Source organism: Anas acuta, chromosome 1 (genome assembly GCF_963932015.1).
Source record: "Anas acuta chromosome 1, bAnaAcu1.1, whole genome shotgun sequence".
In the NCBI taxonomy this organism is placed as follows: domain Eukaryota; kingdom Metazoa; phylum Chordata; class Aves; order Anseriformes; family Anatidae; genus Anas; species Anas acuta.
In genome coordinates this window covers 170,157,526-170,175,455 of record NC_088979.1, presented here as the reverse complement: position 1 = coordinate 170,175,455, position 17,930 = coordinate 170,157,526, and the positions used below count along the sequence as shown (strand labels likewise).

The 17,930-nt window shown below is 35.9% G+C and overlaps 1 protein-coding gene across 2 annotated transcripts in view; it reads left to right on the top strand.

Annotated features, from left to right (window-relative positions):
• The window catches only part of MON2 (MON2 homolog, regulator of endosome-to-Golgi trafficking), a 71,270-nt gene that overhangs the window by 38,503 nt on the left and 14,837 nt on the right, over positions 1 to 17,930 (top strand). The window contains exons 21-30 of one of the 2 annotated variants that reach the window (XM_068669326.1): positions 105 to 215; positions 1,017 to 1,192; positions 3,710 to 3,872; positions 4,352 to 4,645; positions 5,453 to 5,651; positions 6,496 to 7,124; positions 11,885 to 12,028; positions 12,576 to 12,593; positions 12,858 to 12,986; positions 14,866 to 15,056. In XM_068669326.1, coding sequence (XP_068525427.1) covers positions 105 to 215; positions 1,017 to 1,192; positions 3,710 to 3,872; positions 4,352 to 4,645; positions 5,453 to 5,651; positions 6,496 to 7,124; positions 11,885 to 12,028; positions 12,576 to 12,593; positions 12,858 to 12,986; positions 14,866 to 15,056 — 2,054 coding nt within the window. The remainder of the gene's footprint in view (positions 1 to 104; positions 216 to 1,016; positions 1,193 to 3,709; positions 3,873 to 4,351; positions 4,646 to 5,452; positions 5,652 to 6,495; positions 7,125 to 11,884; positions 12,029 to 12,575; positions 12,594 to 12,857; positions 12,987 to 14,865; positions 15,057 to 17,930) is intronic. The other variant, XM_068669327.1, reaches the window with a different exon arrangement.

The window sequence follows — 17,930 nt, the reverse complement described above, 5'->3', positions numbered from 1 at the left end:
ATGTTAAGGTCCACTACAATTTAAATACCAATTTTAAATATTATATATATTCAAATTCTGGTTAAACAAAAGTGCCTTTAAAGAGAACACTGTTGTGTTTTCAGGTCTGTCAGCATCCCAACTCCAGAATGAGAGAATGGGGAGCAGAGGCGTTAACTTCTCTCATTAAAGCAGGTCTGACATTCAGCCATGATCCTCCATTATCACAGAATCAGGTAAAATAAGTTTACAGAAAAACTGCTTTCCTCCTTTTCTGGAACTTATAATGAACATAAAATCAAAGTCTTCCCTAGAGGAAGTTTTCTCCAGTTCAGTGAATAGGAGGCATTCATAAAGCAATTTTACCATTGAGTTTATAAAGCCTACAGCTGTAACATTCGGTTATAACTATCGGAAATCACCTCATGCATTCTAATGAGCTACCCTCTCCTTCCTTTTTCATAACATACATAACATTTCATTTCATACATAACAAAGAGTGGTGATGCTTGCATATCATATCTGTTTGTTAGAACAAATAATGGATCACCCTCATGAGTGCAAAACAATTCCAGAATGTTTTGAAGTATGTATGTGATGTAGTGGCATGTAAAAAAATAAATTGCCTAGCCTTCTAAATCACAACAATTCAACGCATTATTAATAAAACATTCTAATATTTTTACTGAGGTTCAGTGGATAGTATTTTCAAGGTCTGTTTAGTAGGAAGCTGAGTCTGGCCCTCCTGAATGAGCATAAAGTTGCATGACTTTTATGCAACTCTGACAGCATGCTATACCTGTTCCCTGAGGAACCTGAAGACCTGGTAGGAAAACAAAGAAAAAATGCAGATTTCCTGCTGAGATCCTTTATAAAGAGCTTTTTTAGAAGGGCCAGTCTGACACTTGACTTTCAGCATTAAATATCTTCTTAAGAATCTTAGATTGGTATTACATGGTTTCACATATTACGCATTAAAATAATTAAGAACCAGTTAAAGCTTATTAAGGCTGATAAAACTTACTGTTTACTTTTAGAGACTGCAGCTGCTTTTATTGAATCCACTCAAGGAACTGTCAAATATTAGTCATCCTGATATCAGGATCAAGCAGTTGGAGTGTGTGCTACAGATTTTGCAGAGTCAGGGTGACAGCTTAGGACCTGGTTGGCCATTGGTCCTTGGAGTCATGGGGGCAATCCGAAGTGATCAGGGGTAAGTGGTCAAAATAAAATTTTAAAATCATGTAAAATAACAACAGTAGAAAGAGTCCTTTTTATTTTCATACTTTAATAACTACTTTGATAATAGCATAGTTTTTGTTGTCATTTTTAGCTTATGCATAATTTTACTCAACAGACATACAGTTTTGGTAATTTTTGATGTAGCGCATGCTTTTATTTTACTGACTTACTCTTTCAGAAGACCAAAATAATTGTTATAGCTAGGGAGCATGACTGGTCTTCTTGCCCACAAGGGAAAGTAAGAGGTGAAGTTGCAAGAAGTTCTTTTGAAATGAGCAGTGGAATGAACATCTGACCCTTGAACTGTAAGCATCAAGAACTATTTCCACACGCTTGGACTGTATTATTCCTTCTTTGGTATTAGTCATGACACTGTGTACTATGATAGGTCATCAAATAACTTGGGTATTGAAATAATTCACTTTGGCATATATCTCTTTTCTATCCATCTTAGTTTCTGTCTTCTGGCCATACGAGCACCTCTTAAGTCTTGTCCTTTCTTCAGATGCTTGGAGGATTTTGCTCTTGTAGCAGTATTGCTTGCTCTGATGGTAATACTTGCCAAAATCCCCAAGGATATTGGCATACTTGGTTGCGAGTGTTCTCTTTTTGATAGCCATGCTTCCCTTCCTATAAAGAGTATAGAATGCTTTTCTTCAAACACATAGCATTGTTTGACCACCTCATATCAACTACTGTAGGAAAAAAAGATTAAGCAAGCCTTCTTTTCCTTGGGAAACAAATGAATATTTTGCTTTACTTATAGCTGTGATCTCAAAATGCGGGCACTATCCATACTCTAAGTATAAGCTATTGACTGTCAGACTTTATTCACAAGTGTCTTCCCTCTGCTCAGAGAACTTCCTGGAGACCAGGGTAGAGACCTATTTGCATTCCAGAATATCTTGAGAGGTTGCTATAAATACAGAAAATGCCATTTTGAAAGCCACTAATCCTGAAATCACTTCTGATTGCACAATGCTAGCCTGCAAAACAAAAGGAAATCTTCCTTTGAAGAATTTCCTTTTCAGTGGGTTGTCAGTTTATTTTAAGGATAGATAAGGCACTGCAGAATATTTCAAGAGCTAAACTTAGGCTTCTTACATTTGTATTTACCTTTTGGGTGGCTATCCATAACATTAAGGAGAATTTTATATTTTGACCAGCTGTGTTGCTGTTCCAGCTTGCATGAAGAACTTTGAAACCTTTCTCCAAATGCATAGTAATGTGAGGACATTAATTGGGAAATTAACTTCTTTGAATTTGTTCTAATGACCTTACATTTGAATATAGAAAAAGAGGTTACTTGCCCATTATTGCAGTTCTTCAAAATGAGCCGTGTAACTATACTTTCATTTCCTGCCTCCTTTCCTTTTCCTGTAGAGTCCTTGAAGATCACATACCTGTGGAGTTTTGTAGTGGAGAGGGAACTGCAGCAGTTTTGGGTGTGTTTCACTTCATAGACTCATGTAATGAATGCAAAGGAAAGTAGTGTGTGAAAATTTCCTCCATAAGTTTAGCAAGGATATATCCTTTGGTCTTAATGTGGTGGGATGGGTGCCTATTTGCAGTATGCATATTATTACGTAGAATTATTAGTTATACTTTTATTGTCCGTGTGAACTTCTGTGTGCATTTCTCTGGCTTCCATCTCAGTCTGGCTGTTACAATACTGTGGTCCACCTATGATGTTCATTTTGAATTAATTGAAAAAAAAAAAAAAAGTAAGTTTCTTTTATATAGGATTCTGAAATAAGTAATTGACATCTCTACTCTGATTTTGTTTGATTTTTTTTTTTTTTTTCCCCTTGGAATATATATTCTGAAGGACACTCATTTTATGTGTTACAAACCTTCGAATTTTTCTTTTGTACGTTAAATATTAAGCATTATAAAAACTGTACTTCAATCTAAATACAGCAGTAGCAGTTTGTCTTCCCTATTTTGTATTTACCTATACTCCACTGCTCTTTTATGATTCCTTCATTCTGTTTCTCACTAAACAAGATTTTGGTTGTGGATAGTCTTCCTTCATGGAGAACTCCTTCTCACAACCCTTTTCCAGACTACATTTTAATTTTATCTGTTTGTGTTCAGAATTTAATTCTGAAGGCAGAGTATTAAATGCGTATTTAATGGCAGATATTTTCAAAGTACTTTGACTATCATGATATAATATTGGAGCATGTAAGACTACCTTTATATTAGCATACATCTTTCCTAATAAATAAAAATACATTTTCCCACCCGTTTGGCATACTTTAGGTACATACTTTAAGTTGAAGCTTAAACGGAAAGTCACATCTCAAAAAAGTTTAGTTGAAACATTTTAAATCTTGTAAATCCATTTCAAAATTTATATATATATATATATATTTTCTAATATTGCTATCTCCTGATGTACTGTATTCAAAAAGTTTCCGTGCTCTTGAAGAAACTTGAAATTAGAGTGTGTGTATGTGTTTTGTTTTTGTTTTGTTTTTTTAAGAGAGTCCTTAATACGGACTGCATTCCAGTGTCTTCAGTTGGTTGTGACAGACTTTCTTCCAACGATGCCATGCACTTGTCTACAGATCGTTGTTGAAGTTGCAGGAAGCTTTGGACTTCACAATCAAGAGCTAAATATTAGCTTAACGTCAATTGGTTTGTTGGTGAGTTTTACATTAGCCTACAGTGATGCTGCTTCCAGTTTTTTTATTCCAAATGAAAATCAGTCTGTAGTCTGTTCTACAAATGAAAGCCTAAGCCCATTTTTCAAATTGTTACTGGCATCCCATGCAGTCATTTGGAATCATATGTAAATTGAATGAGCACAGTTTATCTTTAATCTTCCTGACTCCAAGGTTGTATAAAACAAATAGTATTGTGTTGTAAATATGTTCACCAGTATCACATTTTTGATACAAACTTTTCCTTTTTCTAGTGTCTCATGTATAATTGTGGCTTAAAAGCTAAGGCTAAGAAAATTACTTTCTGTACCTTAGAGCATTTATGTGCTATTTTATGCCATCAGTGTAGGGAACCTTATAAAATACTTCTAAATGTGAAAATGAGAAACAATTTATTTCATGATCATTAAGTGCGTTGTAATATTTTTATTGTGCAACAACATGTCTTATTTATTTTCTAGTGGAATATTTCCGATTATTTTTTCCAAAGAGGTGAAATAATTGAAAAGGAACTAAACAAAGAAGAAGCAGTGTTGCAGAAACAGGCAGAAGAAAAGGGGGTAGTGCTGAACAGACCTTTTCATCCTGCACCACCATTTGACTGTCTTTGGTTATGTCTGTATGCCAAACTTGGAGAACTCTGTGTGGATCCCCGACCTGCAGTTAGGAAGAGTGCTGGGCAGACATTGTTTTCCACTATTGGTGCTCACGGAACTTTATTGCAACATTCAACGTGGCACACAGTGATATGGAAGGTATGTCATGTGAGCTTCTTTTGAAGGTTTTTAAAATGTAATTCTCATTCAACTAATGAGAATTCTAATTCTAATGAGAATTCTAATTCAACTGTTGACACACTGTTTCAACATCCGTTAGCTAGTTTAACAACATTCTTTTAAAGATAACATATGGTTGCAGAAGTCTGACTTCTCATTTTATTTTTTTATACTTTTCTCTTGTCCTTAAAACCTCTTTCAAAATGTAATTTTCGTATCTTGATCATTTCTTTCTTACACAGGACTTGTATAAAAGGGCTATTCCTTTCTTGCACAGATGAAAGACTCCTCCTGTTGTGTGAAAACACGGTGACATCTGAGAGTCATCTGATTGAATTGATCTTATATTAGATTGAACTTTGCTTTGCCCTCTGTTTTGTCTCTCTTCTTTGAGAGAGTCTAGAAACTTGTTCTGGATCACAGTCATGTTGGTTGTGCCTTGTGGAAAAATTGGGCTGTGGTTGAGTCTGTTGCCTACTGCATCTGTTGTTGAGGTATCTGAGATCCATACATTAGTACAGATCTCTAACAGTAGCCTTCTGTTACTAGTACTGACACTGTTCTCAGTGGTTCTGATCATGCTGTTTCTAATTCTTCTTAAGTAAACATCAGTTAGCTGATAAGTACTCTTAGCTGTTGCAGGGACTGTGTGGAATAAGGGAATTCCCAAGATGACACAGTGACATAAAGGATAACAATAAATTTACTATTTTTGTTGTTTTACTGAGAATACAACAATGTTATTTTAAAAGTTGATCCTTTTTTATTTTTTTCTGACTATTGCAGGTTTTATTTCACCTCTTGGATAGGGTTCGAGAATCTTCTACTACAGCTGACAAAGAGAAAATTGAATCAGGAGGAGGGAACATCCTCATCCATCATTCAAGGGATACAGCTGAGAAACAATGGGCAGAGACATGGGTGTTAACACTGGCTGGAGTTGCAAGAATATTTAACACCCGGAGATATTTGCTGCAGCCTTTAGGTAAAATTTATGGTTTAAAATTACTGAAAGATACAGTAATGAACTTCCAGCTTTGGATATTTTTGCCATTACAGTATCAGGCAAGAATCTTAATCTTAGCTTGGAGGTGCGTTTCTGTTGTCTCACCTCAAATGTGATGAGAAATAGAATTTTAATTTGTGCTCCTTAGAGCCAAAAATCCTAAATACCGATTTCATCTTTCATGTCATGGTACTTGAGATGAAATCTCAGTAGTCACAATGCTGCGTGCCAAATAACTTTAACTTACAGTAGCATGATAGCAATAATAATAGCAATAATAATTTTTGTGTTTGGTTGGTTGCCAGAATATAGTTAAAGTTACACAGGTTAATGAAAGGTTAACAAAAACCTCAAACTGCAAAAATGAAATCTTTCTCTACAGGATAATGATCACAGAATTTTGAAATTCCTTATAAAATGCATTACATGACCGTAGATTTGACCCTTTGTTCCTTGTGAATGCTAAACACTTTTTGAAATCAACAGGCATCTGCTGTGCATGAGAACATCTTTTTTCACTATCCTGAATAAAGAAAACTTATGCTTTTTTCCAGTCTGTGATATGATATATTGAATAATTTTGGCATAAACACTCTTATTATTGCAATCTTCATATTTGTGTATTTGTCTATTGCATTCATTCTCTTTAGTTACAACCAAATTGATATATTTTGAAAGGCATTGAAGCTGTCCTGTAACCTCATGAAATTTCTCTGCGTTAGAGGAACAAGTACATGAACAGCCTTTCAGAAATGGAATGGGGTGGTGAGTGAAATAGCAAGCCAGTACCAAGTTGATTTTTTTTTTTTTCTGTTTTTAATAGGAGACTTTTCACAAGCCTGGGATGTTCTTCTTGATCACATCCAATCAGCAGCACTCAGCAAAAATAATGAAGTTTCCTTGGCTGCTCTGAAAAGCTTCCAGGAAATCTTACAAATCGTTTCTCCTGTCCGAGACTCAGAGAAGCCTGACACACCACCTGCTATCAATGTTTCTGTACCTGTGGTGGTAGGGACAACAACTGCCACTAGTCTTGGCAGATCGTTCATGAGAACTGACTCCATTGGGGAAAGAATGGGAAGATACAATGGATCTGAACTACCTGTAGTAACAGACGAGATTGAAGATTTGAATCTTTGGTGGGCAGCTTGGAACAGCTGGTATAGGATTGGTTCAGAAAGTACAAAGCCTCCGATTAATTTTGATAAATTGACTTTCATTCCCAGCCAGCCTTTTCTTACAGCTTTAATTCAAATATTCCCAGCCCTTTACCAACACATCAAAACTGGTTTCAGCATGGATGATCTCCAAAAGCTGGGTGTCATTTTGCATGGTGCTGTTTCAGTTCCGATCAGTTCTGACGCTTCCCCTTTCATCCTTCCATCCTATACTGAAGCAGTTCTGACAAGTTTACAGGAAGCAGTGCTTACAGCTTTAGATGTTTTACAAAAGGTAATAATGGGACTTCAAATGTGTGGTGAAAGGTAAACTACGTTGTCTCTGTTCTTCTTCTTGGAAGTATAGTGCGGTGACTTAGTGTTTCTTTATTTAAAGAAAGCACAGTGTACTGTTTTATAACAATCAGAATTCCATTCCTGGTGCGACCCAGGTGTTCTGCATTCAAAGGAGTGGTGTAATCTTTATGGAATGCATTTTTGCTAGATTGCAGAAATACCTTAAGTGTGGTGCTACCTTTATATCCATTTACTGGTCTAGCTAATGTTTAAGTATTGTACTGTTAAGAGTGTCTGTACATGGAACTGGGGAAATAACCTCCCAAATGGTATTCCTTATGTTGCCCTGGCACTACCATAAACAGAGTCTAGAAGAGTGATGATCATGAGAATTTTGAGAACATGCAAAGCATAAAACCTAAAAAGGTTTCTAGCAAACTACCTTCTTAACTCTTATTAATTAGTCATTTACAGAAAATGCCACATCTCTGCATAAAAAATTATTAACGTAGAACTCATCCTCAAAGAGCATCCTTCATGCAAATTAATTTGTAGACAGCAAATTAGGGTGCCCTTTTACTAGGTAGTAAAAAAACATAAAAGTATTCTTTCTTTTGCTGGAGTTGTAAAAGACCTTGCAAATATGATCATTCAGAAAACATTTATTCAAAAGAAACAAAGTTGATAATGAATGAGATCATGTGTTTAGATTAAGCATTGCTTTAAGAAAAAAACTTGAGAAATGCCAGAATTAAAACTGTCCATGTGACCTGACTTCATTCACTTTGGGCTTTCATGTTAAGACTGTTTTGCTTAACTACATGGACATTTTTAAATTTTCTCTTGTCAGACAGGATCCTGTCTCATTCAGCTCAAAGCATGTATAGTGCCTACTTAATGAGTAGCGGTTCAGTGTCTTGTTTTCTTTTTGCTTAGTGAGGGTTGGCTTGTGTTGTACTTATATGAACCCCACAAGAAAGGCAAAATCATTATCTTGCAGTCATACCTTTAGTTTGTTGGTTTAAGAAATATGAATGTATTTTGAGAACAGAACTATAAGATTCAAAGTTGGTATTAAATTTCAGTGTTGTATGTGGGAATATATGTAACATGAAGCTTTAAGATGAATTGTATCCACTAAACCATCACCCTATTCCAATCAGGCTTACCCTTTTTGTATCCTTTCCATTCCAGCAGCTCAGCCAGGGTTCTGGCACTTTTCACAGAAAAGGTTTCCACAAGTTTTAATATGAGGAAAAACTGCACATTTTTTTCTAGTCTTGTTCTTGTCAAGGTGCTAAACTGTTCTGGCTGAAGTTTTCTAAAACAGCAAAAACAACTGCAACAAAGCCCTATGAGAAACAGAAACATGTTAACATTACAGGTCCAAGCCTTTGAAAACACAAATGGGAAGTCATTGGTACACTAATATCAAACAGTACATCCCATAGTTGGGGTGTCTATACAAATACTACTAGTAGAACATCACTAAGATCATTAAAAACTAACTTAAAAGATATTTGGAGGTTAGCAAGTTCTGTGAAGTCTCATGATCTTCCCTCTGGGCTGCGTAACCCAGTAGAATTCACGTGGCAAGGCAGTCAGCCAGTGCTATGTGTGAAGCAAAGGCTGTGAAGTGGTTTTGCTGGATGCCGCAGTGTCTTTTTCCTGTGTTGAAATGAATTAATGCTCAGGGGTACTCGCAGGTTCCAGTGGGATAGTTAAAGAAGAGCATGTAAATATTTGTCTGCTTCTTCAATGTTTGAGTGTGGGATCAGGTTAAAGTTGTGTTATTTGTCAACATAGAAAGATTTGGGTCAGTTTTCACTTTGTAACGCTGCAGCTGGAATAGCTGGAAAATGATATGTTAAGACTGAACCCCTGGCTGTCCTGATAGAGATTTTATTGTGTGATCGCACTAGCAAAGGACATGATAGCGCAACAACACGGGAACAGAAGGCAAGCTTAGTTCTTGTTTCAGACTTCCACACATTGAGTCCATTTTAGACCCTTTGTTCATCTTCTTTTTTATTCCTCATTAGAATTTGTTTTCTAGTCTTCCACTGTTGTAGTCTAAATGCCTGCTTCATTGTATTAGCTCAGCTAAAATTTGTGCCCAAGCCTGAATTCTGTGATTGTGCTCACTGCCCACCTACATTCACTCCAGGTCAACGCTGCAGTGAGCCAGCTGGCTCCTCAGGCAGAGGAACAGAGATACATATTTGGTTATCAGATACATTTGAATTCTACTTCTGTAGGCAATATGAACATAAACCTCTTGAGCTGTGGGTACAGTGCTCAAGGATATATTTACATGTACAACAGAGTTAGCACAGGCTTAGCCACTGAAACCTGTAAAAATAACAGTTGTCTATGACAATAGTTGGACTGGGAGCTGTTAGATAAATCTCAAACTATACAAAAATTTGAAGGTTTGTACTAGAATGCTTTAGAGCATAAACTTCTAAAACTAAAGTACCATATCCATTGTTTAACAGCAAACAATGATCAGCCAAGTATTATGTGTTAGGGTTTCTGTGCATTTTATTGTTGCCTGAACATTACTTTTTGTGTCTCCTTTCTTAAGGATGTAAACAGAAGCACTCAATGCAGTAAATACTACTCTATTTTATAAGCAGCTCTTAAAAATACTTTCAGCATCCTTGATCACACACTTTTGCATTTTTCATAATCTTAGATACAAGTTACCTGGTGTCAGTCAGAAACATAAACACCTATGAAAATCAGCTCTAGATAGGTGACTTTTCAAAGTAAGGATGGAGTACCAGGTCAGTTACTTTTAGTATTGTACAAGTGATGTTAAGAGCCGAAAATACCTCAGTAGAGTGGATAGAAAATGCTTCTATTTGTAAAACAAAATTTTTACGACAGTTTCATAAAATGTTAAGAATAAGAACCTACTGGTGCATAATCTTTAAGTAGTAGTTATTGCTTTTGTTCACCAGTACAGAAAAAGTAGCATCTGCAGAAGCTCTGATCCTAAAATGAGTAATAATAACAATAATAAAAATCTAACAAGCATGAATGAACAGCAAGCCTATTTTGAAGTTTTGCCGTTACAGATGTTAAGCGAGTCTTCTGGGGGTAATGGTGATGTTGAAGATATGTGTACATAAGTTAGATCTGTGTGAAACTCACACAGGAATTTCTGGATGCTCTTTTTCCCTTTCTAATCCACGTGGTGTTATATAAAATAATTTCTTACATATATTATCTTGCATTAACCTGTTAAGATTTAGTGCAGTGACTTTGGTGCAGCAGCATATCCGCTGAAATGGTCTTGCAGTGTGTCGAGTACTTCAGAGCAGCAATTAACCTTCAGCATTCAGCCACACAGGGGAGCATCTAGCATTCAAGTGCCTTTTTTATGAGGTCAGTACAGTCTTGGACTTGTGAGAAGGACAGCTTTCTTAGGAGGAGCAGCGTTCCACTATCTTTGTAATGTAGGTTAAGTTTTTGGGCATTAGACATGTTTTGAATTGCGGGAAGCTGCGGAAAAGGGAAAGGCCATTAATGATGCATGGAGTGCTCCGGTGCAGGTTGCAGATTGCATGAAGTTGCAGCTTGCTTTTAGGATGATCTAGAGATGGCAGTGTCTGTGACCCCTGTCGGCTTGCTCCCTCTCACAGCTGAGGACTTAGGATATTTGCCAGCCACTCAACCGCAATGGCTCGACACAGCCCCAGCATGGAAGATGTGCTTAAACAGCTCCAGAGCTGCTGGCACTGGAGTGAGTTTGGACACAACTTGTCATGAATGAACTTTGGTTAATGGAAAAAGGAGTTGACTCCTCCCCAGAGGAAAATGACAGTACAAGCTCACGACCTTTCTGTGGAGCAATAAATAGTCTGTTTCTTGATGCTTTGAGAGGAAGGACCTAGTGAGGAAAAGCAGGACTTTTAAAATGACGGAAAATAGTTGGAATAGCTTCACAGAATCTTTGTGTCTGGCTTTGAAAATAGATGCCCTACCTTTTCCTTGGGATTTATTTTGCAACAGGAAATCATTATACTACGGCAACATGGTATTTCTTTGACATCCTCTAAGTACACCCTTCCTAAAATGTTTTCCATTTTAACACAAGATTATGTTTCAGCTATGCCAAAATGATATCATTCTGGTTTTATTTGTTTCTTTCTGTAAGACACAAGTTTAACTACTTACGGAAACTTTGTAGGAATTACTTCTGAGATTTAAATGCTGCTCGAAGTAGAACTTGAAGATGTGGCTGAGTGAAATCAGTAGTCAAGACTTGTATATGACCTATAAATATGTCATGTCAAAGCAGAGTTTGTAAAGAAAACGTGTCATTTATTAGACAAAATGAGATACTTGGCCATGTATACATTAGTAAATACTACTATCTTTCCACATAGTTTTCTGTAATAAAATAACAAAACTTATTTTAAGTTAAATAAGAACTATAAGAACTTGAACTATTAGAACTGTACATTTTCTTCTATACAGCATAAATCTTGAGTGGTCCAGTTCCTGCATGATACCGTAGTAATCATTCTGTATTTATGCAATGAGATTATTTCATATTGCTTGTATTGTTACAGTTTTAGCATGATGTTGGTATAGCAAAATAATTTGTGAGCTAAATTAATATTCATCCTTATAATTCACAGAGGTAGATAAGAGGCAGATACAAGGATTTTTTTTGTAGGAGCTCCTAGGATTGAGGCAGGTTTTTAAATGCTGATGCTCAAGCTTTTGTATTTTCTTTTGCTATAGGCTATATGTGTAGGCTCAGAAAATATGCAGATAATGTATCCTGCAATCTTCGACCAGCTATTGGCTTTTGTCGAATTTTCCTGCAAGCCTCCCCAGTATGGACAGCTGGAAACAAAGCACATTGCAAATGCAAAATATAATCAGGTAATTTATTAGAAGTCTCAGTTGTTTCACTTGGCTGGTGAACACAACTCACCTTCAGATGTAGGTTGTTTAGCCAGATGCACTTATTCTATGTGTAAATATTTTGCTATGCATGTTGTGTAGTAAGTTGATTTATTAGTATTTTTATCATCTTCTTTTGCTCCCTTTCAATTCTACTTTTTTTTTTTTTTTGGTTGTTTTTTAATATTCTGTATTCCTCCATGTAGGAAAATTCTTGCCTGGACACCAGACGTAGTGAATGTGTCTGAATTTGTCCAGTGAATTAAACTAAAATATCAGCTCCTATATTTGACACTATATTAAATAGAAAGGCACCATAGTTTTGAAAGGAGAAAATTCCTTCAAACTGCACATTTTTGAATTGCACATGCAGGAGAGAAACGGGGCATGGTAATTCTTTATATCTGTGTACTCTGCTGTTCACTAAGCATGAGCATCTGATTCGGTGTAATCTAAGAGGTAACTGTTATGTATGTATTAATTCTTCTTATTCTATTCATCCTGCAACACAATGGAATCACACTAGATACAACTATTTGCACCGGTGAGTTAAATTTCCTTAAAGATTGTCCTAATGTAGTTGTCTTGCCTAGATTGCAACATCTTTCCTACTTAAATGTACTTTACTTCAATGTGGAGTACATTTTCATAGTCAGACCACACTGTATTTGCAGTTTTGTTGCTTGGACTATATTCTTAGCAAACCCTGCATGCATTAAACTGAGAGTTCAACGCAAAGCATACAGCTTTTGTTCCTAAATTAATATTTTCTCACAAATAGTTCAGTAATTTACTATTTTTTCCCTAGGCTGAATGGGTAGCATTGAATTATGTACCATTTGCTGAGAGATCATTGGAAGTGGTTGTGGACTTATACCAGAAGACAGCTTGCCATAAAGCTGTTGTAAACGAGAAAGTTCTTCAGAACATTATTAAGGTAAAGCTTTGTCCTGAGTGTGCTCTGAATTAATGGGTTTATTTTGAAAACAAAGAATTTTATTTTGAGATAGTGTTGATAAACACTTTCTGGAAAGCTTAAAGCTTTAGTTTAAAAAAATATTCTGTGAAGATAGGCAGCAGATAATGTCTTGTGATGGTGGTACAAACACTATTAATTGGGCTGCATGCACTGGTCTTCAGCTAGATGATACAGCATCAGTATTTCAATATTAATACAAAAATAAACAAATGTGGTTTTGGCCAAACAGTAGTAATCTTCGAGAGTATTATGCACCTGAATCTGAAATGTAGGCCTCTTAGTAAATATGACTGAAGGCTGAAGACAAAATTGGCAAAAATATTTTTCTGGAGGTGTGCTCTAGCTGGTACTTTTGATCTACTTTTAATGGCTTTGTGTGCCATTAATGTAGCTGTAAAATGTTATGGGTGCACAGATATGCCTTTAAGGTGAAAGTGCCAAACTCATATTTTTTTACCCTGTTTTTAACCAACAAATTTGGCAAATAATGGAAGTAATGCTAAATGTCTGGGAAAACTATATGGGTCCTAGGTTTGTTTCTAATGACTTGGCTGACTTCAGGTTGTTCCTGTATAGAAATTTAGCAACATGAATATGTTTAAAATAGTTACATGGTATTATTTGGAATCTGTTACGAATTACATGCTTGTATTTCAAAATTAATACATTTAGTTTCCACTTCTGTTTTAATGGGCTAGGTGAAACTAATATAAATGCTATTTTTCTCTAAATTTCACAGTTGATAATGTTGTGGCCTACTGCAGTAGATGAAAAGACTTCTGAAATGACTCTTCATGTGTCTGAAGCCCATGTTGATATTAGAATTAGATTTGACTCATATGAGCAAAAGCATCAGAAGAATACTTTCAGTTTATCTCTAGGGTTATATCCTAGCTCTGATAACTATTGCAAAAAATAATTCTAATTAACTTAATCCTGAGAGTGAGTTCTCCCTTTGCTTTCCTCAAATCAGAAGCTTCCCTGAAGGTATTAGGGACATCCATGTAGTGCCCAAATTTAGTTAATGTATATTTGAAATGTAAATTAAAGAATTAGATTTCCAAGATAACTTCGTATCAGCTCCTTGTTAGTTCATTGTTGACTAACAATGCTAGAAGGAGTAGATATAATGCGAATAGTACATAAGCTTGAAGTTTTAAACATGTTATTGGGTTTCTTTTATAGATACTGAAGCTGTCTTTCTATCCAGAATTTGCTGTGTTTTAATCTGCTATACATTTGTGCTGTCTAGCAGCCTTTATCTACAGAATTTCATCAACTCTTTGCTTTTAAACTTCCTGTGGTTTAACAGTCAGCAATCACCAGATGTTTTGCAGTGATTATGTATATAGTTCAACTTTCGCATTTTAGGAAAAGCTTAAATTTAGTGTGGCTTTTTTTTCAATTATTTTTTTCTTTTAAACCTTTGAGAGCACTTGAGAGAACTTTCTAGGGACAGAGCTAAACTCTTCAGAATATACTTACGACAAAGAACTGCCAGAAATCTTGTAGATGTTAGGTGAGCCCATTTGTCAGAGTTGGCAGAAATGGTGGATGGTAATACAGAAAATTAGTAGGTAGTTTCGTAGTGTAATTGGTAATGGATCAGATCTGGCTTCTAACCTTGTATTTGTTAACAGACCCATGCTTTAGCCAGCTGGCATGCGGTAAGTTGTCTTTATAATTATATTTTTAAAAGACCATCTCATATACCAGCAGAAAAAATAGAGATGTGTGCTATCACCTATGTAAATGTCTGGTGAGATCTACAGAAATCTGTCTTATTCTTTGATTTCTCTGAGCAACTGTGAATTTTATTTGAACTTGTATTTTGCAGACACTGAGAATACCTCTTAGTCTGAAATATTCCTGTCCTTCGGAAAGCACATGGAAGCTAGCTGTTTCCTCCCTTCTCAAAGTTCTCTCCATTGGACTACCAGTTGCAAGGCAGCATGCATCTTCTGGAAAATTTGACAGTATGTGGCCAGAGCTAGCCAATACATTTGAAGATTTTTTGTTTACTAAAAGGTAAACACTTTTTTTTTTCTTAGCTGGAAAATACTAGAAAGTAATTTGTTCACTGAAGTAGTAAAACAGTGTGCCAGTAGAGTTCAGCATAAACAGCCGTATCATTAGTTATTTGAAGATGATTCTAAGGAATGAAGGAAAAAACGTAACCAGTTTTTCTACTTTAAAAAAAGCATACTTTCAGACACTAGGAGAAAAGAGTTCATTCAAGAGGTGAAATGTCAAAGCAAGAAAGAGCTAAGATGAGCTCTGAATACAAGGTATAGCTATGCTGGTCAGGCCAAGAAATTCTGTATGTACTCCCAAGGATGCTTGCTGTGGATTTGATAAAGTTATTGACGTGTAATCAAATTAATCAGAACCGTAGCAATATATATATATTTTCAGTTAAGGTGAACACTATTAGGTATATGTCTCTTGAGTTCTGCCGTAAACTACTCCACTTATGAATTTTGGAAAATTATTTCTTACCTTGCTGTACACTTAGAAGCCTGTAATTACCTTACAAGTTTCTGCACAAGATAAATTGAGTGAAACTTAATAAATATATTTTATTTATAATACTTTGTGAAAAGGATGGCAGGCAGACAGGTGTATGTGCATAACCTGCCAAGAATGGAACATTGTAGATGTGGACATGTTGAGAAAGTTCAGAAAGGATAAATGATGATGATCAGAGATTAGACAATTTGACCCATTAATTTGTTCAAACAAAAGAATATATTATTAGGAAGACACATTAAATCTTTAGAATATGGTAAAAGATTGCTCCAGAGAACAATTCTTTTGCTGTAAGGCAGGTTAGGTATTGTAGAAGATCGTTTAGGAAGGATAAGGAACTTCCATCTCTTGTGAACATCTATGGATGCTTTCAGCAGTAGTTAAAGTATATCTAATTGTGTCTCAGATTAGAGGGCAATATGGAAAATGAAAAATTTAATTCCCTGATTTTTTTGTATGTTGGTTTCAGTAGCAAATTAATCTGTCTTTTTAATAGGAAACAGCAGGGTTTTTCAGTACCTAATGCTAATATTCTGTGTGTATTTGTGTTTGCAGACTTTTGTGTGCAAACACAAAAATCAGCAAACAAATACAGCTGTATTTATTAGTGATGAATAAATAGCAGCTTATCCAAAACAGACTAAAATTAGATACCAATGAAACTTAATTTTAGAGGCATGTCTGTTAGTAAAAATATTTGTAATAATGAGTGTTTTTGGAATTTCACCAGTACTGTTATAAGACAGTTGAATGAAAAGCCTTTATTATAAACATTACTTGAAAGAAATAATACTAGATAGGAGGACCTGAAAATCAAAAAAAGATCACTGAGACTACAGCAAAGACTCTCTATTCACCACAAATGTGTTTTGATGCTTAGCTGTTTCTTGAACTTAACATAATCTTCGCAGTATATTTTTTGGTTTTGTTTTCAGCTGTAGTTATTAGTCCTGCTTCCATCCTGAGACAACCCATCCAAATCAGCTAACACTCAATGACAATATCATTGTTGGGTTTAGAAAACTAAAATGAAGATTTTTCAGGATATTTAGGAAAATATATGTTCACTTAGAAGTTACTTTGGGAATATGTTTTATTCCTAGGTATCTCTGAAAAAGATGAAATATTCATTTTCATGTTTTGTATTGACCCATATTGGTCCTGCTACAGTTTGGGCTATTAACCGTTCTTAAATCCAGGGACGTAAGATTATCACAGATCTTCAGTATGATTCAGGATAGTCCTTTATCATCTGCATGACTTTTTTTGGCCAAATATGTCATCTGTTTTTCTTAAAAATGAGTGATTTACACATTTCTTGAAAGCTATTTCAACCATAGAAATTCCATCTTAACACGCTGCTTGCTAAAAACAATCATTATTGGTATTAATAACTTTTTCCAGCTGCCATGCATGGGAGAATATTCTGTGGAGGTAAAGGAAGCATAGCACTTCTATGAATATAACACCCAATAATTTTTCTGTCTTTGCTTAAGAGTCTGATTTTCTCTCTCTAGAGACCACAGAGAGCATATTCTGTAATTTTATATATAAGATGTGCACATAAAGGAATAGAAGGGATCAGCATTTCCATCAGAATTAAAGTTTTCTTGGAGAAGCTACATGAAACTTTTTAGCTCTCTCACTTCAAAGCTTTGAGGTTCAAAAGAATTTGAAGGACTAATAGTAGGCTGTCATGGCACCTTATGGCTACAGCAGGGTAACTTCCCCATTATCCAGCCTTCCAGTTAAAGGCCTGGCTCGTTACTCCTTCCAGGGTTGTTATCTGTAGATGTTTTATTGCTTATATAGTTACATGTTGTGTGGTTATTGGGATGTCTGGTTTTGATTGTGTTCCTCCCTTCCACATCACATCCATCTAGATTGTTTTCCCAAGAGCACGCTCCTCCTACAGTCACAGCCCTATCCTTCAGTAGCCTTCTACCTTCTGCTGTAGGATAGATAGCCTGTCTGTTCCCTCCATCAGCCTGAGCTGTGTGGTCCTAATACAAGTTAAAGCTAGGAAGGGAGCATGTCTGCCTTATGCCAGTAGTCAGGACGGTTAGCAATTGCAGTCATTTCGCCTTTTCTTCATCCTGTTCCTCCTCCTCCTCCCCACAATGCTCCTGAAGTTTGCCTCCCTCACTGTGATGCAAGGAGGGTTCTAGAGATAGCTGTGGAAGTTCCCCACATGGAGGTAATTCTCTTCTGATTTCCTTTGGTTGAGTCCTTCTGCACGTCTGTGCAAGTTGCTGTGAAACAAGCCTGGGCAAATAGAATAACCTGTCCCTTTTGGTTTAGAAATTTCTAAATTGTGTCTATTAGCGGATTATAATTGGAGTATAGTCAGTGTCTTACATTTGTAGTTCTTTC